General features: G+C 44.4%; 1 protein-coding gene across 1 annotated transcript; it reads right to left on the bottom strand.

Annotated features, from left to right (window-relative positions):
* Positions 1 to 347: 347 nt before the first annotated feature.
* Positions 348 to 13219, bottom strand: LOC123490456 (DENN domain-containing protein 2B-like; the record flags this gene model as incomplete). The annotated part of the gene is given in 3 exon segments (XM_045220488.1): positions 348 to 499; positions 3175 to 4473; positions 13122 to 13219. Coding segments are annotated over 3 exon segments (1525 nt in total), but the record flags the coding sequence as incomplete, so codon positions are not given.
* Positions 13220 to 25490: the final 12271 nt, after the last annotated feature.

Here is a 25490-nt window from a genome sequence, read left to right on the forward strand (position 1 = left end):
CAGAGCTTTCAGCAGAAGAAGAAATACTTGTTATCAGTCCATAACAATTAGGAGTTGATGGTGAAACCAGAAAGCAGCACACATCTTCGTGCCATCCTTTAGAATAAAGACAATCCAGTCTACTTGGCAGCTGAGAGCGTGAGGATATAAGAGAGTGGCCAACAATCAGACTTCTCTAGAAATCTACCAAGTGTGTGAAAGGATTTTGGAATTACTGCTTGCATCAGGAGCCACTGATAGAGTTTTGCTTTCACAATCCTGGTTATTCACTGAATTATAATGCATAAGTACGTGTCCCGGGTCAGGCTGAGTTCTCCTCAGGTCTCCAGACACAGCACCATGCTTACCCACTATGTCCTCATAGGCGTTCTCCTCTAAAGTGCTTTTGGAGCTGGGCCGGCTGCTGCCGCGGGTCTCTGTGGAAACAGTGCCATTCTCTGTGGGAGAGGACGGGTACGAGGAGGCCAGGCTGGAAGCATCCTCCAACTCACATGACTCCCTAGAGCGAGAGAGAGAGAGAGAGAGAGAGAGAGAGAGAGAGAGAGAGAGAGAGAGAGAGAGAGAGAGAGAGAGAAAGAGAGAGAGCGAGTCAGAAGAGAAAGAGAGGGGATTGATGGAGGGAGAATCACGGAGAGGAAAAGAGGGAGGACAGAGAGCGAGAGGGAGGAAAAGATGGGAAGAAACAAGGAGGATGAAAAAAGCAGAAAGGAAAATTGTATTTAATCATGCATGGCTGTGTGCTGACACAGTGGAGAGGAGAGCTGCAGTCCAGAGGGTCTGGTTCATTCCATCCTGACATCCTCTACTGCCCGATTACAATCAACAAGGACCACCTGAGAGGATGAAAGCCACTTAGAATGTTCCAAGGAGACCCAAATATGCCTCATCTCTCAACAGCCCTCTAAGAAGCTGCCAATTAAACAGAGAGAGAGAGAGAGAGAGAGAGAGAGAGAGAGAGAGAGAGAGAGAGAGAGAGAGAGAGAGAGAGAGAGAGAGAGAGAGAGAGAGAGAGAGAGAGAGAGAGAGAGAGGAGAGAGAGAGAGAGAGAGAGAGAGAGAGAGAGAGAGAGAGAGAGAGAGAGAGAGAGAGAGAGAGAAAGAGAGAGACCTGGAACACTGGTTTAGAGCACCACTAATCTAATTACGCTGACAGCAACATGTGCTCCAATCACAAAGTCATTTCCTGTTTATTTACCACCAACCCACATATTTTCTGGAGTTCTGTGTACTGTACGTATGTACACAGCATGACAGCTTGTGTGTGTCTGGACTCTGAATGCTCAGGACAGGACAGGACAGGGGGAGTGTCCCTCCATTAAATCAGTGAGATCACGCCTGCTATCCTGCTGTCCTGCTCCATTGACGGCTCATGGCTTTTAAACATGCTCTGAAATTGCCTCTGCCGCAGGAATGTTAAACACTGACTCCAAGTCAGGGACATTAAAAGATCTCCTCTTCCTCCTCCCCGCTCATCAAGAGGATCTGGCAAGGCCCTGCCCTCAGTCATTGGCCTAAACAAGTTGTGCTCTGAAGTCAATTTGAAGGGGGATAAAGAATGAGGGTAATAAACAATATCAAGTGTTCCAGAAAGATATAACAGGCGCCTGTACTGCACAGCTCTATAGCAACATAATGAAGAGGGATGAGGAGGCACACTGGGAACCTTGGGATGTCCACTGGCAAGACAATATACTGTAGGCCTTTGCTATATAACAGGCATGATTGAAGAATAATACAGTCCTGTTTTGATGTAAGAGTTACTTGGAACGTTGTTGAAAAGCTGTTGGATTTCATGGATAGAACTATTTATGGTCTTGGATATTAACAGTTTGGCTCGAGCTGAGTAGAGATATTTAAGGATGTTCTATATCAAACAGAAAATGTATGCACTCACTAACTGTAAGTCACTCTGGATAAGAGCGTCTGCTAAATGACTAAAATGTAAATGTAAAATGTAATTATTAGAGTGCATTGTGTTATAGAGCTATTTACAGTAATACTTTGATTGTTTCTCACAGACAGCAGACTTTTGTTACCTGGCCTTATACTAAGATATACAATGCCCTGTCTAATGTAGTTGACATTTGCAATTTGTTTGTATTGCAATTAGGCTACTTAATGTTTGTTCAATGAAAGCCTGGCATTCTTACAAAAGAACACTGGAAAAATGGCAGAAACTCAATTTAACATATTACATTTCAATGGCAGCATTCTAGACAACTCACATTAGAAAAGCCAGAAAAACAAAAGCTATAAGCAATATCAATAGAACAATGCGATACTCTTCATATGAGGCCAAAAATACCATCTTTCTAATGCAGGAAAACATTGAGGCCTTGAGAAAATTAACAGCAGATTCGACATTTATCTGCTTATTATCAAACGCTGAACAGAGGCAGACTTGGTGGAACCAATTCAGTTAGCAGCATCAATATGAAGTGAGTGCGACCGCTCTACTGTCTATCTGACTACAGCCAGAGACAGACAAAAGGCCAATAATTCAATACACTAGAACACCAACAAAGTAAACGCTTGGTCTGTGATCCTTACCCCCCTAAAAACATTCTCAGGACATTTACAAATCCAAGACAAATAAATGTTCTAGTCGTCCATGTGCAACTCTCAGAAAGGAACTAAACAAATTCGCTGCCTCTCTGTTTTTACTGCAGCCTGCAGGACCCATGTTTTGTTGTGCAGCTACATAAATCAGCATCTCCTGTTCACCATGTTGTTTGATCAGCATGGCTGATTCGGAGGGAGAGGGAGGGCCCAGGGGATAAGATACACGTTTTTACTGTCTGAGAATGCACTAAGCACAACACAAAAACATCAGTTCACTGAACCGTGGACTTACTGACACATACCATTACAATAAAAGACAGCACATTCTGTTCTAAGACTGTAATCTAGAACCTTAAAGAGTTCTTCAGCTGTCCTCATAGGAGAACACTTTGAAGAACCCTTTTTGGTTGCAGGTAGAACACATTTGGTTCCAGATAGAAAGAACCCTTTCTACAGAGGGTTCTAACATGGAAACTAAAAGGGTTCTAACTGGAACCAAAAAGGGTTCTAACTGGAACCAAAATGGATTCTCCTATGGGGACAGCCGAAGAACCTATTAGGAACCCTTTTTCCTAAGCGTGTACACATCTAGAGGTGACGTGACTATTCTCACCTGTCCTGTAGTCTCTTAGGGGTGCTCCCGTCCTTTGTCAGATTTTGCGTCATGTTGGGTGCGGGGGTGGTGGGCAGCAGGGGTGGTGACTCCTCAGAGGCACTGCCAGGAGGTAGTCCGTTGCTTGGCGACATGCCCTTGTGGTTGCGGTTGGCGTCGTACTCAAAGGTGCGTTTAGGTTTGGGCAGGGGGTTGACTGGCATGCCCTCTGGGGTCTGTTGACAGGGGGGCTCTGGGCTCTCGGTCTCTGACCGGGTTGAGCTCACACTGAACCTCTGTCTGGAGAGTTTATCAGATGCCGGCGGGGCGTCTGGTTCTGTGGCCACGGAACATATACTGCTGCGTTTACTGGTGCCCCTACTGTCCAAGTCCTCGATCCCACCTATTGTAAAAGACTGCTGTCTCGTTTTGTCTGGTGCATAGCAGTTACTAAGATACCGCGGTGGCTGGCTGGGGCTCTCCTTCAGCACCTTCTCGATCTTTTGTATCCGATTGAGTACAGCAGACGTTTCCTTCCGCGCAGACAGGGAGTGCAGGAATAACGCAGAGGAGTCGGTCTTTCCTGGCCTCTTCTGGAAGCGGCCCAAGCCCTCCCTGTCTGAGGCTGCCTCTTCTTCCTCCGTCTCTGGGTAGGAGCACTCTGAGAAAGCCGTACTCATCCTCCGGATGCTCTTGAAGTCAAAGGTCTTCTCACTGCAAGGTGAGGAGAGGAGGCTGGGGCAGCCCTCGCTGCCGCCCACACGCTCACCTACAGGCCTCTTCTCCAGACACAGGCTCATCCTAGGCAGAGCCACCCTCCTGCACTCCCATTCTGAGATCTTCTTACGGATGGCCACAGAGGATGCCCCCGACACGGGGCGGCTGAGAGAGAGGGTGCGCTTGTGGACGTGGTTGGACGAGGGTCCCAGGGATAGGGTGCTCCAGCTCAGGGGCCCACCACTCAGTCCACCCCCCCCAGGAAGATCCTCCTGTTTCTGGTTCTCTTTCTGCTCCTCCTGGCCCCTCTGGGCCTCCTGACCCACCTGAGCCCCACCAGAGGGCTTGTAGATGGAGAGCTTGTTGTTCAGGCAGCCAATGCTCTTGGACTTGGTAAGTCGGCTCTGGGACGGAAGGTCACAGGAGAGGGAGGCTCCGCTGCAGAGGCTAGCGGTCTTGCTGCTCCAGCCGGCCCGGCCCAAGAGTCTGCCGTCTGTTTTGACGTATCTGACGTGCTGCCTGTTGTCCTCGCTGTCGCTGAGCGGGGCGTGGCACCGCCCCTGTGTGGCAGAGAGAATGGGGGGTGGGGACGCAGACTGGCACCTGGAACAAGAGTAGGGGGGCTGGGTCAGAAACATCATGGTACCATTCCTTACAACGTTACTTTATCTGCTCCCAAATAGCAAAATAATAATTCTGCTCACTAAACAGCTCGGAAGAGTCTGGCACTGAGAGCTGCTGTGAATTCCTCTCAACACTGCTGACTGCACATTGAGAGAAACTAGGCGTGGAATACCAGTAGTTACCTCAGGTGTTTTCTGCTTACCAGCGGAAGATTAATCATTGCAGCTAAAGCTTATATGGCAACAGAGGGGGAAAAACGCTTTCTTTGGAGAAGAAAAACCTTAAACGCCAGAATGTATTTCTAAGATAATAGGCAACATGAAAACTTTGACCACTCATGTAAAATAACCAATGGAAAGCACCCAGTAATGTGACATAACTTTGGCAGTATGGGATTCCTGTTCGAAGCCAAAGCAAATACATATCTACAGTAAAAATGCATGTGTGGATTTTTCCACATAATTAAAATAATTTGGGTAGAATTGATGTAGACGCCACACACAAAGCCATGGGAATACACCACACTGAGAGACAGATGAGACGCTCTTAGGTCTTACCTTCACCAGCAGCCTACCGCACTAGTCCTGGGAGAGTTGTCTGTGTTTCCTGATGCTAACAGCTAACAGCCTCACAGAGAGGACGCCGGCCCGGCCCCTGGCTCATTACAGACTGGCTCATTGTTCACCTCACACCGACGCTAATGCTACGTTGCTGCTGCTCACTGCTGAGCAATGTGGATAAAACACCCTGCTGCTGACCTCATTTGGGCTTTTCACAGAGAGAGACACACTCTTTCTCACCCATCTCTGACTCTTCCGTTTCTACCCCACTCAGAAGTCTTTGGGAACTTTCTGGACTTGGCTCCTGACTGAGGCTTGCGAAACCCAAGGCGGTGGTGGGGATCTGATGTCACAGCTAGCGATGGTTAGAATAACAAGTGTGAGCTGGGCTGGGCTGGGAGGAGGAAGTGATGGCTGTGATCCGAGGTGCAGGTTGAGACAGATCTCTTCACACCTCTGGGCTCTGTCTTTCACACGAGGGTGGGGACTACTGGGGAGAGAGCTGTACAGCACCTGATCAACTGCAGGCCAGAGTCAGACTGTCTGACTCACTGTGTCAGTGACCTAACTCCTCCTGACAAACTGCCTGCCTCCTTCTCAAACAATCCTAATTGTACATTCTAAACAAGCATTACGGGTTCAAATCCAATAGAGTTGACAGAACAAACCTAGGGTGGGGACTACTAGGGAGAGAGGTGTACAGCACCTGTACAGCACCCAAAAGGGTTCTACCTGGAGCCGAAGAACCATTTAGGTTCTAGATAGCACCTTTTTTTTCTGAGTGTAGGGTAGGCCTATTATAGAACAAATAACAATATGAGTGACAATAAGTCTTTCAATTACAGTGCCTTCAGAAAGTATGCATACCCCTTTACTTATTCCACATTTTGTTGTGTTACAGCCTGAATTCCAAATGGATTACATAGATGTTTTTTCTCACCCATCTACACACACAATACCCCATAATGACGACGTGAAAACATGTTTTTAGACATTTATGCAAATGTTTTGAAAATTAAATACAGAAATATCTAATTTACTACACCCGAGTCAATACTTTGTAGAAGCACCTTTAGCAGCGATTACAGCTGTGAGTCTTTCTGGGTAAGTCTCTAAGAGCTTTCCACACCTGGATTGTGCAACATTTGCACATTATTCTTTTCAAATTTCTTCAACTCTGTCAAATTGGTTGTTGATCATTGCTAGACAACCATTTTCAGGTCTTGCCATAGATTTTTAAGTAAATTTAAGTCAAAACTGTAACTTGGCGACTCAGGAACATTCACTCTCTTCTTGGTAAGCAACTCCAGTGTAGATTTGGCCTTGTGTTTTAGGTTATTGTCCTGCTGAAAGGTGAATTAATCTCCCAGTGTCTGGTGGAAAGCAGACTGAACCAGGTTTTCCTCTAGGATTTTGCTTGTACTTAATCTCCATTCCGTTTCTTTTTTTATCCTGAAAAACATCCCAGTCCGGAACGTTTACAAGCATACCCATAACATTATGTTTTGGAATATTTTTATTCTGTACAGGCTTCCTTCTTTTCACTCTGTCAATTAGGTTAGTATTGTGTAGTAACTACAATGTTGTTGATCTATCCTCAGTTTTCTCCTATCACAGCCATTAAACTCTGTAACTGTTTTAAAGTCACCATTGGCCTCATGGTGAAATCCTTGAGCGGTTTCCTTCCTCTCTGGTAACTGAGTTAGGAAGGACGCCTGTATCTTTGTAGTGACTGGGCGTATTGATACACCATCCAAAGTGTAATTAATAGCTTTACCATGTACAAAGGGATATTCAATGTCTTTTTATTTATTTATTTGTACCCATGTACCAATAGGTGCCCTTATTTTGCGAGGCATTGGAAAACCTCCCTGGTCTTTGTTGAATCTGTGCGTTTGAAATTCACTGCTCGACTGAGGGACCTTACAGATAATTGTACGTGTGGGGTACAGAGATGAGGTAGTCATTAAGAAATCATGTTAAACACTATTATGAAAAATAATATTTAAGAAAACAACAAAAAACATGTATGCACTCACTAACTGTAAGTCGCTCTGGATAAGAGCGTCTGCTAAATGACTAAAATGTAAATGTATTATTGCACACAATGAGTCCATGCAACTTATTAAGCACATTTTTACTTTTGAACTTATTTAAGCTTGCCAAAACAAAGGGGTTGAATACTTATTGGCTCGAGACATTTCAGCTTTTCATTTTTAATTGATTTGTAAAAATCTCAGAAAATAAATTGAGAACCAGATCACTACAGATTAGCTCTGAGGGACTACTGTATCTAACTTCTCCAGTTGAAACTGCCTGGTTTCTCATAATGAGGTAGAGGGGAGTGAAACTGGCCCCACATGCCTGGTTTGGACCTGGGGGTTGGACTCAGGGTTCACTCTCATTAAACCCAGTCCAGAGGCTGGACTCATAGGTTCAGTTTCCTGGACACAGTTTAAGCCTAGTCCAGGACCATAATGACCAGTGTCCTGGATGAAGCTATTCATACATCATCGTTTTGCAGAATAGTGCTAGCTAGATCACGTTCCAGTTGACTGTGGTAAAAGTCCAAAGTTATGTCCAATTATCCAGTGCGTCTAAAATGGAAACATATGCGATATGGTTTCAAAGGAAAGCAAATGGATAAAGACCAAACAAGGGTGAAAATAGCAAGAGGACGGATTACTTTTAGTAACCAACATTCTCAAGGTTGAACCCCATTGTTCAGTTCTGTAATTAATCTACATTTAGTTTTGATTTGCCACATTAATTTGTAAGAATATATCTAAAAAGCATTTTGATGGAGCTATTTTCAACAATAAGCTTCTGCTGGGGAAACATTATTGCTAATGGCCTTTAAATCAAACTGTACAGTATATATCCACAGTATTGCTCCAAATGCACATTATATATTGAACAAAAATAGAAACGCAACTTGTAAAGTGTTGGTCCCATGTTTCATGAGCTGAAATAAAAGAACCCAGAAATGTTCCATACACACAAAAAGGTTATTTCTCTCAAATGTTGGGCACAAATTTGTTTACATCCCTGTTAATGAGCATTTTTTACTTTGCCAATTTAAATCCATCCACCTGACAGGTGTAGCATATCAAGAAGCTGATTAAACAACATGATCATTACACAAGTGCACCTTGTGCTGGGGACAATAAAAGACCACTCTAAAATGTGCAGTTTTGTCACACAACACAATGCCACAGATATCTCTAGTTTTGAGGGAGAGTGCAATTGGCATGCTGACTGCAGGAATGTCCACCAGAACTGTCATTTCTCTACCATAAGCCGCCTCCAACGTTGAATTTGGCAGTAAGTCCAACCAACCTCACAATTGCAGACCACATGTAACCATGCCAGCCCAGGACCTCCACAATCGTCTTCTTCACCTGCGGGATCGTCTGAGACCAGTCACCCGGACAGCTGATGAAACTGAGGAGTATTTCTGTCTGTAATAAAGCCCTTTTGTTGGGAAAAACTCATTCTGATTGGCTGGGCCTGGCTCCCCAGTGGGTGGGCCTGAGTAACAATTGCTTAACACTATGTTTAAGCTTAAACTCGATTGGACCAGTTAGGTTCGCTTCTGGAGAAGTAGTGAGAAATGAAGACCGCACAACTGAATAATTTAGGAAAATAATGCCGGCTTGCATTTTGTAATTAAAATTCTTACAAAAAAAAGAATCACTTTGAGTAAATATTGATGTGACATTTGTACAATGAGCTCAATATGAATTCAATACATCAACAGTACAATAGACTTAGATATCGGCCATATATCCCACCTATAGTTTACTAGGGTGCACCCAACTATTTTAATCTGAGGGTAGCTCAGCTTTCAATGTTCAAAGTTCAATACAAATACAATAAACATTAATCCACAGAAAAACACAACCCAATTCACAAATACTGACTTATAAACCACTATGAGATGGAATCAAATGTGAGTGACTGTGCATATCAATAAACACTGTAAGGTGTTTAAAAGTGGTATGTGCTTATGTCAGTCCCACTGCAATGTATGGTGCAATGATGTCTTGCAACAAAGAATCCTACCACACCGTAGTATGGCAGTGCAAATTCAGTGTCCTCCAAGGAAAAGGAAAAATAAATCTTCGCATGCAAATCTTCTAACGGATGTCCTGGGTTAGGGCGGCTCGCCATCCTTGGTGGAACTGAATCCATACTAAGAAAAACGGACCTGTTTTACAAACAGGATCACACACTATATATACCATGAGTACCTTTCATATAAACATTAATATAGCTCTTAGCTTAAGAAAATAAAACTTGAACTAAACAATAAACTAGCCTGAGCAATGCAAAGATCTTTACACAACTACAGCACCAGGCGCACGTGGACTGACCAATAGACTAGCCTGGGCAAACGGAAAGATCTTTACACAACTACAGCACCAGGCGCACGTGGACTGAACAATAGACTAGCCTGGGCAAATGGAAAGATCTTTACACAACTACAGCACCAGGCGCACGTGGACTGAACAATAGACTAGCCTGGGCAAATGGAAAGATCTTTATACAACTACAGCACCAGGCGCACGTGGACTGAACAATAGACTAGCCTGGGCAAATGGAAAGCGCTAGTGCTTATACCTATACACCATTTCTTAGAAAGTAATCTAAAACATAACTGCGTACCAAAATGGATTATGATAATAGCTAATCACATTTTATAAAAGTATGAAAACTAAAATAGTTCGCCATGCATGATTAGCATGATCACTTACGTTTGCTATTTCAATTGAGCGATAGCTGAGCTAGCCTAAATGTTAACAGCTTGTGCGTATGCTTGGTTCAGTATGAACACACACAAAATACTAGCAATAGCTTAATTAGCCTAATCGCTAGTGGCTCGTTCTCCTTATGAAAACTCACCAAATCCTGGCGTCAATCTTCCCCTCAAAACCTTCACAGCATGTTCGGATAGATAAGTGAGTGTTAATATCCAGTTCTCTCTTTTTTGTTACATTTTATACAACTTCCCATGACGATTTGAAACGTAGTTTTTCTTCCATAGAATGGCGGTAGCTCTTCACGTTCCGTTCTAGCTCCTTTTCAACATGTTGGAGCCCACTGGTGTAGAACGTGAGGTTAGGAGAGGGACTAAGATAGAATATTGAGTTTTGATTGGCTCAAAATAAACTGCTCGTCATGCAGCTTCTGACAGCTGATTTGAAATAGCTGTCAACTTTTAAACATATCACAATATAATATAATATGATTGGTTACTGGAATCTCACTAGGAACGATAAGTATTCAATATCAGTTGACACTTGGCTCCCAAGTGGAAGGGCCTATGCCCTCCCAGGCCCACCCATGGCTGCGCCCCTGCCCAGTCATGTGAAATCCATAGATTTAGGGCATAATTTTTTTTTTTCAGTTGACTGATTTCCTTATATGAACTGTAACTCAGTAAAATCGTTGAAATTGTTGCATGTTGCATTTGTGTTTTTGTTTAGTATAAATTCAGTCTGGTTCTTGTTTGACCTCTCAACAGTCATAACATTCTGTGATAGTCAAAACTGCCCCAGTGTAATATCACTGTAGATGTATTTCAAATAGCAACAGACCCTTTGTAATATATCGATTCAAACACCCCCTATCCACCCATCAGACCATTATACCCAAATTTAAGTTCAATCAGCCAGTAGAATAACAGTGCACGTTCAAAAATACCCCCTTAGGCATGCCTTGGCCAAGATTACTCCAGGAGTCATAAAAGCTGGTTTGACTGCAGTATTAAGCCCCTGTAAGTTCCTTTTCACACAAAAGGAAAACATAAAGTGCAGAATTCTCCAGTACGGATAGCTGCGTTGGGGATGGGGTGTTCTGGTGGTCAGGACTGGGCCAGTTAAAACAAGCCTGGCTCTGGTGCTGGGCAGCTTCAACTGTGGCGGCCACACATGTACTGAGCTGGGTGCCAGTGAGGGCCTGGCTCCTGGGTCCTGGACCCACTGTCCTCCAGCCAGGGCACATCACATCAACCATAGGCCACTTCCTGTTCTGTTGATAGACCGGGCCACAACAGGAGGGCTTCCAGTAACCCAGATAAATAGATAGATTTTCAAAAAGAGAGAAGCCATTAATATCCCCTCTATTTCATTTTGAGCTTCACCCTCAAGACACCCTCTCTCTTCCTCTCATAAATGTGTTTTATTTCATTTCCTTTGACCTTTTTATAGATTTATATCCAGCTTTCCAGTTACTTAATTTCTTTTCTCAGCAATGATCTTTTCTATTAAAAGAAGTGCCCATCAAAGACGTGCTGCCCCCCTCCCAGATCTTATGAGAAGTTGTCTTCTCAGAATTCTTTCTTGCCAAGGAATGATAGTGATTTACTGACAGAATCCTTTATTTTTCTCCATCTAGGATAGAGAGACTTGTGGGAAGATGGGGGCAAGTATATAACGCTGTTCTCTCTGTGCATAAATTACAGTTTCCTCTCTTAAATCATATTTTTATTTGTTATTTTATTTTATTTAACCTTTATTTAACATTGTGCCATTTTTTATAAGTCAAAAACAATAGAAACATCATGAACTGTGTAGAGTGTTGATGGTAACAGAGCTAGGGAGTGTTATTGTTTCTAGAGAACTGTGTTTATCTTTTTAGATGAGTGATGGGGTACAATTGTTAGATTCAAACACTTGATGTAACCTGAGTAGATTATCAGAAGGAGACCAGGGCTCACTACACTCTTAGAAAAAAGGGTTCTAAAAGGGTTATTTGGGTGTCCCCATAGGATAACACTTTTTGGTTCCAGGGAGAACACTTTTTGGTTCCAAGTAGAACCCTTTTGGGTTCCATGTAGAACACTCTGTGGAAAGGGTCCTACATGGAACCCAAAATGATTCTACCTGGAACCAAAAGGGTTCTACCTGGAACCAAAAAGGGTAATTCAAAGGGTTCTCCTATAGGGACAGCAGAATAACCTTTTCAGGTTCTTGATATCACCTTTTTTCTAAGAGTGTATCTAACTCAGGAGACATGGTGAGGTAACAGAAAAACAACTACTCAGCACAAAATCAATTTCTCTTAAAAAAAATATCTGTCAGTGACGTTCATGTTTAAACTCCTCACAGGCTATGGTGATTTCACACTGAGTCAATGTAGCAGCCAGGGCTGTAGCTAACTTCCAACTGGCATCCCTTCTCAAGGTTATTCACATAAGAGATCCAACTAAAACACGTCAGAGCCACAGCCACTGACTGCTGTGTTATACAAGGACATGTAGCACTTGGTAAACTAACATCCTGACAGACTACACACCAAGTAGCAGATGGTGAAGGCTTGCAGTTGCACCCCTGTGAGTCCGATGTAAGCATTTCCATGCCAGTTGATGCCAGTTCCTGTAGATCTTAAATCTTCACTCTAAGCCTAGTTTCAGTGGACATGTATATATAGTGTTGAAGGGAAATACAGATCACAAAACAGAACAGTCTATCGCCAGCACTTTCATTACAAGCCCTGTTTGTTTCTCTGTTCCAGGAGGAAGATGTCATCTCTCAACATGGTAACTCAAACAAGCCTCTGCTCAGACCAGAAAGAGTTTATAGTTGAATGGGGCCCTATTCCAGAATGTAGAGGATGGCTTACAAAAGCAGAGACTACTAGTCTTATCCCTGCTTCCCTGTAACTCTGGAGAAAAGGCATGACAGAATACTGCAGCCAATCAGTACTTCCTTATTAACAATTACGTAATGCTAACAACTGTGGGTTGATGAGCCATGTCACCTACTGTATGCAGTGTATCACTCAACACAGACACATAGTGGGATCCCACGGTATCACTCTATCACTCATACAGACTTACAAAAATAACTTTCCTCCCTGAAGAAAATGTCCTGACTGAGGCAATAAAGGATATGAGCACCTGCGCTGGTTATTCCTGACATCATAGTGCATGTTGAGAGCCATCCCCTCTCTCTCTCCCTCCCTCCACCCTCTCCCTCTCCCTCCACCCTCTCCCCTCTCCCCTACCTCTCCCTCCTACCTCTCCCTCCCCCTGGCCTCAAGGCTGGTGGTGATGTCACTGACCTGTCGGGGATGTCCCGGGGCACATTAGCCCCTCTTGCTCGGGGTGCAGCCTTGGAACTTTTGTTGGCAGTCATCGTCACCCTCGGACCGCCCACTCGCCTGATGGACAGACACGACACACCACATTAAACTCCCCAGCCGTAACGTTTACAATACATCAACATCCAACATATTGAAGTCTTTGTGATTGTTTGGGTTCGGGTACACTTGTAGCCGTATACATGTTGTGTTTATAAATCACAACAATTCATTACTTACTGTTAATCAACTGCAGTAATAAGAAAATGAGTTATGTGAAATAAAGCGTTACCCAAAACACTCACGCTTGAATTTGAGAACTTGAGAGTTTAAGTGGGTCAATGTGCTCTGTGCATATTTGGCCAAAACCATGACAAATATGGAGCTTAATCTCAGCCATGGGAGTGCCATTTCAGATATCAGATGAATGACTTCACTGGATTCCAAACAGTGTGAGTAAACACCAAAGCATAAAATACAACAGCCAAGGAGAGAAAGGGCTGTGCTGTGTGAGGGACCCATCTGTGCTGTAGGCTCTGCTCTGTTAACCCAGCACCTCGCTCTCTCTTCTCATACAAATTAATGGAAATAAAAGAATCATGAGGTCACCGCTCCAAACGAGAATGGGCCCTGAAGTCTCACAACAGAAGACAAACGTCTTTGGTTGCCACAGAAACCGTATAAATATTTCTGAATCATTCAGGCCAGTTGGACAGGAGATATGGGCTTGTTTAAAAGAAACCTTGTTATCCCATCAATTTAGAGAGCACAAAACTTTACAAGGTAGAATGAAAGAAATTACAGAGCACGGTGTCTAGATTGTGATTATGGTGCACCCTTAAAATCGCTGTTTCAGATTGAAGTGGGCAAGAATAGCCAGTATTTGCAAACACAGCACAGAGTCAACTAAAGAGAGGAGACAGTCCATCCCCTTCTGATTGGAATGTGTGTTTGTATCCGTCTCTGCTTGACTAGAGCAGCCAAGATTAACAGACTTGCTCTCTTCCCATGAACGTGTTCACCTAGAGGGCTAGAAAAAAAAGCCAGGCTGTTTTTATTGCAGATATTCGTTTTAGAGGCTTGTGGTTTGTGTGATGCTGAAGGCTCTGAGGACTCGGGCTAAACAGGGAGAGAGACATGTTTCTCTGATCTGACTGACATGATGACCACGTCGCCCGCGTTACGTGAGCGAGCGTTGCAAAATACATTTACACACACAGTACCAGTCAAAAGTTTGGACACACCTACTCATTCAAGGGTTTTTCTTTATTTTTACTATTTTCTACATTGTAGAATAATAGTGAAGACATCAAAACTATGAAATAACACATATGGAATCATGTAGCAGCCCAAAAAGTGTTAAACAAATCAAAATATATGTTATATTTTTGATTCTTCAAAGTAGCCACCCTCTGCCTTGATGACAGCTTTGCACAGTCTTGGCATTCTCTCAAGCAGCTTCATGAGGAATGCTTTTCCAACAGTCTTGAAGGAGTTCCACATAGGCTGAGCACTTGTTGGCTGCTTTTCCTCCACTCTGCGGTCAATTGGGTTCAGGTCGGGTGATTGTGGAGGCCAGGTCATCTGATGCAGCACTCCATCACTCTCCTTCTTGGTCAAATAGCCCTTACACAGCCTGGAGGTGTGTTGGGTCATTGTCCTGTTGAAAAACAAATGATAGTCCCACTCAGCGCAAACCAGATGGGATGGCGTATCGCTGCAGAATGCTGAGTTAGCAATGCTGGTTAAGTGGGCCTTGAATTCTAAATAAATCACAGACAGTGTCACCAGCAAAGCACCCCCACACCATCACACCTCCTCCTCCATAATTCACGGTGGGAACCACACATGCGGAGATCATCCGTTCACCTACTCTGCGTCTCACAAAGACACAGTGGTTGGAACCAAGAATCTCACATTTGGACTCATCAGACCAAAGGACAGATTTCCAACGGTCTAATGTCCATTGCTCGTGTTTCTTGGCCAAGCAAGTCACTTCTTATTGGTGTCCTTTAAAAGTGGTTTCTTTGCAGCAATTCGACCATGAAGGCCTGATTTACGCAGTCTCCTCTGAGCAGTTGATGTTGAAATGTGTCTGTTACTTGAACTCTGTGAAGCATTTATTTGGGCTGCAATTTCTGAGGCTGGTAACTCTCATGAACTCATCCTCTGCAGCAGAGGTAACTGGGTCTTCCTTTCCTGTGGCGGTCCTCATGAGAGCCAGTTTCATCATAGCATTTGATGGTTTTTGCGACTGCACTTGAAGAAACTTTCAAAGTTCTTGAAATTTTCCGGTTAGACTGACCTTCATGTCTTAAAGTAATGATGGACTGTCGTTTCTCTTTGCTTATTTGAGCTGTTCTTGCCATAATATGGACTTGGTCTTTTACCAAATAGGGCTATCTTCTGTATACCACCCCTACCTTGTCACAACACAACTGATTGGCTCAAAAGCATTAAGAAGGAAAGAAATTCCACAAATTCACTTTTAACAAAGGCACACCTGTTAATTGAATGCATTCCAGGTGACTACCTCATGAAGCTGGTTGAGAGAATGCCAAGAGTGTGCAAAGTGGCGACTTTGAAGAATCAAAAATATAAAACACTTTTTGGGCTGCTACATGATTCCATATGTGTTATTTCATTGTTTTGATGTCTTCACTATTATTCTACAATGTAGAAAATAGTAAAAATAAAGAAAAACCCTGGAATGAGTAGGTGTGTCCAAACTTTCGACTGGTACGGTCCCATTTCATCTGTAGATTAATTATCAGAGTAAAGACTCAAAATGGGTCAAAGTTCTACAATGATCCAGAAAAAAAGGACCTTGTGCATTTCAGGTAAAATAACAACCCAACGTTTGTATCCCGGGACAAATTAGCTAGCCACATCAAGCTAGCGAGCTAAATGCCCATGAATGTTTCATATGTTTCGACCTGTCCCCAAATTAATATAGTTGGTTCAGAGTTCATTTAGATATTTCAACCTGCGTGTCCTGATCGCGTCTGGTGTGGATGGACAAAATCAACATGCGCGCAATGGCGGGCGCACGCACGTGCCCGGTTTAGTCTGCATGTGAGCCAAAAGGGTCATCACATTTACACTACTCTGATCAACATTACATTCAATCAAAGGGTAATGACTTCCAGTCTTGCATATTTCTCTGCCTGATATTGTAGTTCATATGATTACCATTATCATAATTTCACCAAAACATCTTTATTATATATTAATGTATTATTGTGTTGAAATGGATGATCAGATCAAATGTGTTGTTTCTTCAATGCTTCTCTCTATAACACCACACATTCTGTGGTGTCCATGACATCGCAGATATCAGCACCCTGAGGAACCTGTGTTAGTAACCCATGATCCCGTGTGGCTCAGTTGGTAGAGCATGGTGCGTGTAACGGCAGTGTTGGGAGTTTGATTCCCACGGGGGACCAGTACCAAAAAAGTACGAAAATGTGTGCGCTCACTACTGTAAGTCGCTCTGGATAAGAGCGCCTGCTAAATGACGTAAATGTAAATGAACACCCTGTAATTTCACCATAAACAGTCCCTGCATGCCCACATGTCCCTGCACAATTTCCTCCCTTCAAATGCCAATCCCATCTAAAAATACAGTCTCAGCACTGAAACAACCCCTCTCCTTTATTCTCTTCCAAAGTGTTTTGGTTTCTATGGAGGTCAAAAGAAAACCCAGAGAGATCAGAGGTGGATAGGAGGGAGGGTGCTGGGCTCTGGTCAGAAGCTGTTTGTTTACAGCAGTAGCCCCTAGTGGACTTTGAGCCCTATAGAGACAGGAGGAGAGAGACGGCATTCCTGCTGTCAGCTATTTCCTGTTTTAGTGGACTGAGAGGACAGAGCATACGTCTTCATTTTGATCCAGCAGCACAGGGAATGGCCAGAATATCCTGACATATCCTAACAACTGCAGTTGTTTTGGTTCATTCGGAATTTCTGCAGGCAGGGAAAGCCAAGGTATTCAGAATGTGAGCCTTGGAGTGCAATGATAGTGATTAGGCTACACTCAAACACACAGCCATAGGCTCTGGTCTGTATTTATTTCTGTGCACACAACCATAAGGACCCAAAGGTATACTTGGAGTTTCATCTGTATACGCTTTCACTTACCACACTCATCAATGTCACCAACATTAAAAGGTGTGTGAGACAACCTCTCCTCGTCGGGAGAGGTTGTCGGGAGAGGTTGTGTTTTTCTCTAGCTGGAGGTAAGCAGGAGGTAAGCTTCTCATATGGTGTTGAGTAAAGCTTAACCATGTATTAGATCGTAGGTAGGTAGTTAGTTGTAGTTAGGTATTGTATTTATTATAGGTTAGTATTGTTGTTATTGTAGGTTTCCGTAGGTAATTGTAGGTTAGTATCGAAGCACGAGGCTGAGCTAGCTAGCGGGTAGCTACTGGTAACGATTAGCAACGGGGAGAGCTGTTTCCAATGTTAATGTGCTGCTACCCAACGCTTTAATTTTTGCTGCGTTATGCGTATGAAAGGAACTAGACACGGACATGAATTATCTGTTTAGTGTGCTAACACACTCTTGGCAGTTTGTTGTAACCAAGTATTGGTGCTAAATTGTGTGTTAATGGATGCTAGCTTGCTAGTTAGCTACGGCGTCATAGCTAGGTATCGTGGGTTGTTGTGGGTAGTTACTGCAGGTTTAGTGTGCTAACACACTCTTGGCAGTTTGTTGTAACCAAGTATTGGTGCTAAATTGTGTGTTAATGGATGCTAGCTTGCTAGTTAGCTACGGCGTCATAGCTAGGTATCGTGGGTTGTTGTGGGTAGTTACTGCAGGTTGGCAGTGTCTTCGCCGTGCCGGCTGTAGTACGAAGCGAGCTAACTAGCCGTTTTCGAACAGAGTCAGAGTCAACACAGTAGCCATTGTGTGCCGGGTGTAGCACGAAGCTAGCTAGCTAGCCGTTCTTCAAACAAAGTCAACACAGTGGCCATTGCTAGCTACCCAACACGACCAGCTAACTGTACTGTAGTAGCTAAATACAATATACTTGTCCTAGCTAGCCAACGTTGAATCATTGCTGCGTCATGAAAGGAACTTGACACAGACACGAATGATCTGTTTAGTGTGTTATCACACTATTGGTGGTTTGTTGTGACCAAGTGTTTGTGCTAAACTGTGTGTTACTGGATGCTAGCATGCTAGTTAGCTAGTTAACACACTATTGGTGGTTTGTTGTGACCAAGTGTTGGTGCTAAACTGTGTGTTATTGGATGCTAGCATGCTAGTTAGCTATGGTGTCATAGTTAGCTAGCTGAATAAAGTGGGTTGAGTCTATTCCTTTAAACATTGAACCGCTGTGGTTCACAACAATTCTGATTTCTAAAGGTGGAAGTTGGGAGAGTTTTTGTTCGGGTGGTTCAGTGAAACAATTTTAGTTTCTGAGGTAGAAGTTTTTGGTGAGGGAGGCCCTGCTCTCTCCTCTCCCAGATGCTTAGCTCATTTCATTCCGATCTCCTCTGCATTTTTGTAGCCATTTGCTACAGCCTGTCAACTATGCCTCTGCCTATCCCTGTTCTCTCTCCTCTCTGCACAGGCTACACAAACGCCACCACACCACGCGCGGCTGCTGCCTCTCTAACCTGGTGGTCCCTGCACGCACCCCCTCACCTGGAGTTCCAGGTCGCAGGCAGCCTCTGGAACTGCCGCTCTGCTGCCAACAAAGCTGACTTCATCCCAGCCTATGCCAACCTCCAGTCCTCGACTTCCTGGCGCTGACGGAAACATGGATCACCACTGAAAACACTGCTACTCCTACTGCTCTCTCCTCGTCTGACCATGTGTTCTCGCATACCCCGAGAGCATCTGGTCAGAGGGGTGGTGGTACAGGAATCCTCATCTCTCCCAAGTGGACATTCTCAATTTTTCCCCTAACCCATCTGTCTATCTCCTCATTTGAATTCCATGCTGTCACAGTCACTAGCCCATTTAAGCTTAATATCCTTGTCATCTATCGCCCTCCAGGTTCCCTTGGAGAGTTCATCAATGAGCTTGACGCCTTGATAAGTTCCTTTCCTGAGGATGGCTCACCCTCACAGTTTTGGGGGATTTCAACCTCCTATGTCCACATTTGACTCATTTCTCTCTGCCTCCTTCTTTCCACTCCTCTCCTCTTTTGACCTCACCCTCTCACCGTCCCCCCTACTCACAAGGCAGGCAATACGCTTGACCTCATCTTCACTAGATGCTGCTCCTCTACTAATCTCACTGCAACTCCCCTCCATGTCTCCGACCACTACTTTGTTTCCTTTTCTCTCTCGCTCTCCTCCCACACTACTCACTCTGCCCCTACACAGATGGTAATGCGCCGCCGCAACCTTCGCTCTCTCTCTCCCACTACTCTCTCTCCTCTTCCATCCTATCATCTCTTCCCTCTGCTCAATCCTTCTCCCTCCAATCTCCTGATTCTGCCTCCTCAACCCTCCTCTCCTCCCTTTCTGCATCCTTTGACTCTCTGTGTCCCCTATCCTCCCGGCCGGCTCGGTCCTCCCCTCCAGCTCCGTGGCTTGATGACTCACTGCGAGCTCACAGAACAGAGCTCCGGGCAGCGGAGCGGAAATGGAAGAAAACTAAACTCCCTGCCGACCTGGCATCTTTTCACTCCCTCCTCTCTACATTTTCTTCATCTGTTTCTGCTGCTAAGGCCACCTTCTACCACTCTAAATTCCAAGCATCTGCCTCTAACCCTAGGAAGCTCTTTGCCACATTTTCCTCCCTCCTGAATCCTCCCCCTCCTCCTCTCTCTGTGGATGACTTCGTCAACCACTTTGAAAAGAAGGTTGACGACATCCGATCCTCGTTTGTTAAGTCTAATGACACTGCTGGTCCTGCTCACACTGCCCTACCCTATGCTTTGACTTCTTTCTCCCCTCTCTCTCCAGATAAAATCCTGCGACTTGTGACTGCAGGCCGCCCAACAACCTGCCCGCTTGACCCCATCCCCTCCTCCCTTCTCCAGACCATCTCCGGTGACCTTCTCCCCTACCTCACCACGCTGATCAACTCATCCTTGACCGCTGGCCATGTCCCTTCCGTCTTCAAGAGAGCGAGAGTTGCTCCCCTTCTCAAAAAAACCAACACTCGACCCCACTGATGTCAACAACTACAGACCAGTATCCCTTCTTTCTTTTCTTTCCAAAACTATTGAGCGTGCCGTCTTTAGCCAACTCTCTTGCTATCTCTCTCAGAATGACCTTCTTGATCCAAACCAATCAGGTTTCAGGACTGGTCATTCAACTGAGACTGCTCTTCTCTGTGTCACGGAGACTCTCCGCACTGCTAAAGCTAACTCTCTCTCCTCTGCTCTTGTCCTTCTAGACCTGTCTGCTGCCTTTGACACTGTGAACCATCAGATCCTCCTCTCCACCCTCTCCGAGCTGGGCATCTCCGGCGCGGCTCACTCCTGGATTGCGTCCTACCTGACCGGTCGCTCCTACCAAGTGGCGTGGCGAGAAGCTGTCTCCGCACCACGTGCTCTCACCACTGGTGTCCCCCCAAGGCTCAGTTCTAGGCCCTCTCCTTTTCTCCCTATACACCAAGTCACTTGGCTCTGTCATATCCTCACATGGTCTCTCCTATCATTGCTACGCTGACGATACACAACTAATCTTCTCCTTTCCCCTTCTGATAACCAGGTGGCGAATCGCATCTCTGCATGTCTGGCAGACATATCAGTATGGATGACGGATCACCACCTCAAGCTGAACCCTGGCAAGACGGAGCTGCTCTTCCTCCCGGGAAGGACTGCCCGTTCCATGATCTCGCCATCACGGTTGACAACTCCGCTGTGTCCTCCTCCCAGAGTGCGAAGAGCCTAGGCGTGACCCTGGACAACACCCTGTCAGTTCTCCGCCAACATCAAGGGCGGTGACCCGCCTCCTGCAGGTTCATGCTCTACAACATTCGGAGAGTACGACCCTGCCTTACACAGGAAGCGGCACAGGTCCTAATCCAGGCACTTGTCATCTCCCGTCTGACTACTGCAACTCGCTGTTGGCTGGCCTCCCTGCCTGTGCCATTAAACCCCTACAACTCATCCAGAATGCCGCAGCCCGTCTGGTGTTCAACCTTCCCAAGTTCTCTCACGTCACCCCCTCCTCCGCACACTCCACTGGCTTCCAGTTGAAGCTCGCATCCGCTACAAGACCATGGTGCTTGCCTATGGAGCAGTGAGGGGAACGGCACCTCTGTACCTTCAGGCTCTGATCAGTCCCTACACCCAAACGAGGGCATTGCGCTCATCCACCTCTGGCCTGCTGGCTCCTTCCTCTGCGGAAGCATAGTTCCCGCTCAGCCCAGTCAAAACTGTTCGCTGCCCTGGCACCCCAATGGTGGAACAAGCTCCCTCACGACGCCAGGACAGCGGAGTCACTCACCACCTTCCGGAGACATTTGAAACCCCACCTCTTTAAGGAATACCTGGGATAGGATAAAGGAATCCTTCTACCCCCCCCCCCCCAATTGCTATAGGGTGAACGCACCAATTTGTGAGTCGCTCTGGCTAAGAGCGTCTGCTAAATGACGTTAATGTGCCCTTGAGCAAGGCACTTAACCCTAATTGCTCCTGTAAGTCGCTCTGGATAAGAGCGTCTGCTAAATGACTAAAATGTAAATGTAAATGTAAATGAAAGCACATCCGTGGAGGCTCCTCAGAGGAGGAAGACCATCCTCTTCAGTAAATTTCATAAACATTTAAAATAGTGAAACATTAAAGTTATCCTTTTTAGATAAAACTATACTAAACATATTCACGTCACCAAATAATTGATTAAAACACATTGTTTTGCAATGAAGGTCCACAGTAGCCTCAACAGCACTCTGTATGGTAGCACCATGGTGTAGCCGGAAGACAGCTAGTTTCCGTCCTCCTCTGGGTTCATTGACTTCAATACAAAACCTAGGAGGCTCATGGTTCTCACCTCCTTCCATAGACTTACACAGTAATTATGACAACTTCCGGAGGACGTCCTTCAACCTATCAGAGCTCTTGCAGCATGAACTGACATGTTGCCCACCCAATCAAAGGATCAGTGAATGAATCTAGTACTGAAAGCATAAGCTACAGCTAGCTAGCACAGCAGTGCATAAAAATGTGGTGAGTAGTTGACTCAAAGAGAGAGAAAGACAATAGTTGAAAAAATTAACAAATTAAATTTCTTTAAAAATGAAGGAGAAGCAAGAGAAAGAGAGAAAGAGATATTTCGTTGTATTGTTTTCACTTTCACTTAGATGGCGAATGCAGCTAGCCTGCTCAAACGGAGAGGGATGCTATGTTAGCTAGCTGGCTATGGCTATCCAACACTGGAACTCTTCCAAGTCAAGATAAGCTTTGGGTTTTATTAATGTATTGCCACCGGGGCCCACCGGTGAAACTGCCAAACTGCTTGCTGACTGTACACTGTACTGCATGATTGTAGCGGGTTTACTAATGCCTTAGTTCTAGTAGCTATGTTAGCTATGAGACGTTAACTAATATGGTGACAAAGATGTAGGATGTGTGTAGCGGTTAGCGGTTATGATATGAAGGTTTGGCTTGGAAAGGTTTTTTCGCCTGGTCACAGACAGCTGATGTGTTGTGCACTGAAGTCCACAAGCGAAGGGAAAAGGTGAGAGGAGGAGAGCGCGTAGACGCAAGAAGGAATTATACAACGAGCAAAATGTTCATGCTGTTTGTATGTGGCTGCTATGAAAGTGAACTGTGTTTGCATGTGATCAGGGGTGTATTCATTCCGACGATTCTGTTGAAAAACGTTTCTTTAACCGGAAGCAAACGGAACAAAACGGGGATAAACATACTTTAATTTTCCAATAGAAACTCTCGTTTGCAACTGTTGGAATAATGATTACACCCTAGATCAGCAAGAATCAGGCAAGAGTGTGCAAGGCGGTATTGAATGTGTCACCTTGATTACAACAACAAAAAATCTCGACCTGTGCACCTACGTTGTAAACTTTCATTCATAGGCTAGGTTGTAGCAACCTCATGATGTGTATAGGAACATTTTGAGTATCATGTAGTAGCCTAACCCTATCGATGTTGTGTGGTCCTCTGTAGCTCAGCTGGTAGAGCACGGCGCTTGTAACGCCAGGGTAGTGGGTTCGATCCCCGGGACCACCCATACACAAAAATGTATGCACGCATGACTGTAAGTCGCTTTGGATAAAAGCGTCTGCTAAATGGCATATTATATTATATTATTGAGCTGGGTGAATGGAATATGAATGACAGTCATCCAATATGCTGTAATAGAAATAAGGCCATGCTCATAAAAAATTATAATCATTCTCCCTCATTTTAAGCGTCACCAACCGCCACTGAAGCACATGAAATAGTAGATGAAATTTGGACAGAATATCAGATGTCTGAAAATATTGCTATTTCTTTTAAATACCTGCTACAGCTTGATGAAATATTCATGGGAGAAGCGTTTTTTTGCCAGTGAGGCTGAATATGTTCATTGACTTGTTGAAAGATGCCACAGCTGTAAAAATACTGTCGCCTGCGCATAAAAACATTTTCAATTGTAACATCTGGGAAGCAAATACAGTATGCCTAGAAAAAGAGAACTTACTTACTTGTAGGCATACTGATCAACCACAGCAATTAAAAACACATTTTAAGTGTCTCAGCTAATCTTAATGGTTCTATCAAAACAAATATAGAGTGCCCCAGGATTATTTATAGGCCTACGTATCAATTTTGCATGTACTTCAGATCAGTACAGTTCCAAATATGGGGCTTATTGCCTATACGTACATTGAGTGTACAACACATTAGGAACACCTGCTCTTTCTATGACATAGACTGACCAGGTGAATCCAGGTGAAAGCTATGATCCCTTATTGATGTCACCTGTTAAATCCACTTCAATCAATGTAGATGAAGGGGAGAAGACAAGTTAAAGAAGGATTTTAAAGCCTTGAGACAATTGATACATGGATTGTGTATGTGTGCCATTCGGGGAATGGGCAAGACAAAAGATTTAAGTGCCATTGAACGGGGTATGGTAGTAGGTGCCAGGCGCACCGGTTTGAGTGTGTCAAGAACTGCAACGCTGCTGGGTTTTTAACGCTCAACAGTTTCCTGTGTGCATTAAGAATGGTCCACCACTCAAAGGATATCCAGCCAACTTGACACAACTGTGGGAAGCATTGGAGTCAACATGGGCAGCATCCCTGTGGAACATTTGACACCTTGTAGAGTATATGCCCTGACGAATTGAGGCTGTTCTGAGGGCAAAAGGGGGTGCAAGTCAATATTAGGAAGGTTTTCCTAATGTTTTGTACACTCAGTATATATGGAACACTTTGCAATGACAAGGAAATGGCAGTAATTGCTAATTAAATACCCTGTAACAGGCTACTTGTGCAATTCAAGAACAGTAGGCAGGTTTCAGCATGTAATTACAAACAAGCCAAGTTGAGGGCAACAAGTGAATTGGTGATTCATAGGAAATTAAATTCACATCAAATGCCTACTTAATATTTTGTTAGTTCAGTTTTGAGTGTTGTGTCTCAACTTACACTGAATCAATGTCTCTGCATCTTTCTCATACTCTATGTGCAATCGGCCAATATTTACTGTGGCACCCGTGGCTACACTTTGAACATTTTATTTTTTATTTTGGCTGTCCCCGTAGGAGAACCCTTTGAATAACCCTTTTTGAAGAACCCTTTACACAGAGGGTTCTACATGGAACCCAAAAGAGTTGTAGCTGGAACCAAAAATAGTTATATCTGGAACCAAAAAGGGTTCTCCTATGGGGACAGCCAAAGTACCGTTTTTTCTAAGAGTGTAGTGATATAGGTTATCTGCACAACAATGGAGAGATTTGGGTCAGAGAAGTCCAAGATTGAGCTTTGGGGAGTAAAGAGCAAGGCTTTAGCCAGCTGACTTCCTGGAGACTGATACCATCTCTTCACATTAAAAAACAAGCTATAAACTACAAGCTCAGAGCTAGCTCTCTGTAAGCTACCTTTGAAGTGTCACAAACAAGACTGTTTCTCTCCTGGGATGTCAAAGCAGCAGCAAACTGCCAAACCATGTTCAGTAAGAGGTGGCCATGGCTCTTGTGTCTAGGGCTAGAGTACGGTAATGTCTCAAATGGCACCCTATTCCCTATATAGTGCACTACTTTTGACCTACATAGATTTTTTACATCTTCAACAAAAGAGTCCTGAGAAAACATTTAGTATGATCTCTTATAAATTACTTTAGGCCCAACCTTTGGCACTTTGGCTTTCCTTCTTATGGTCACTACAGCAAATGGAAACTGATATTGCTTTGGAGCAAAGTTCTGCAGCATTAGTAA

The sequence above is a fragment of the Coregonus clupeaformis genome, unplaced genomic scaffold, assembly GCF_020615455.1.
Source record: "Coregonus clupeaformis isolate EN_2021a unplaced genomic scaffold, ASM2061545v1 scaf4028, whole genome shotgun sequence".
NCBI lineage: Eukaryota > Metazoa > Chordata > Actinopteri > Salmoniformes > Salmonidae > Coregonus > Coregonus clupeaformis.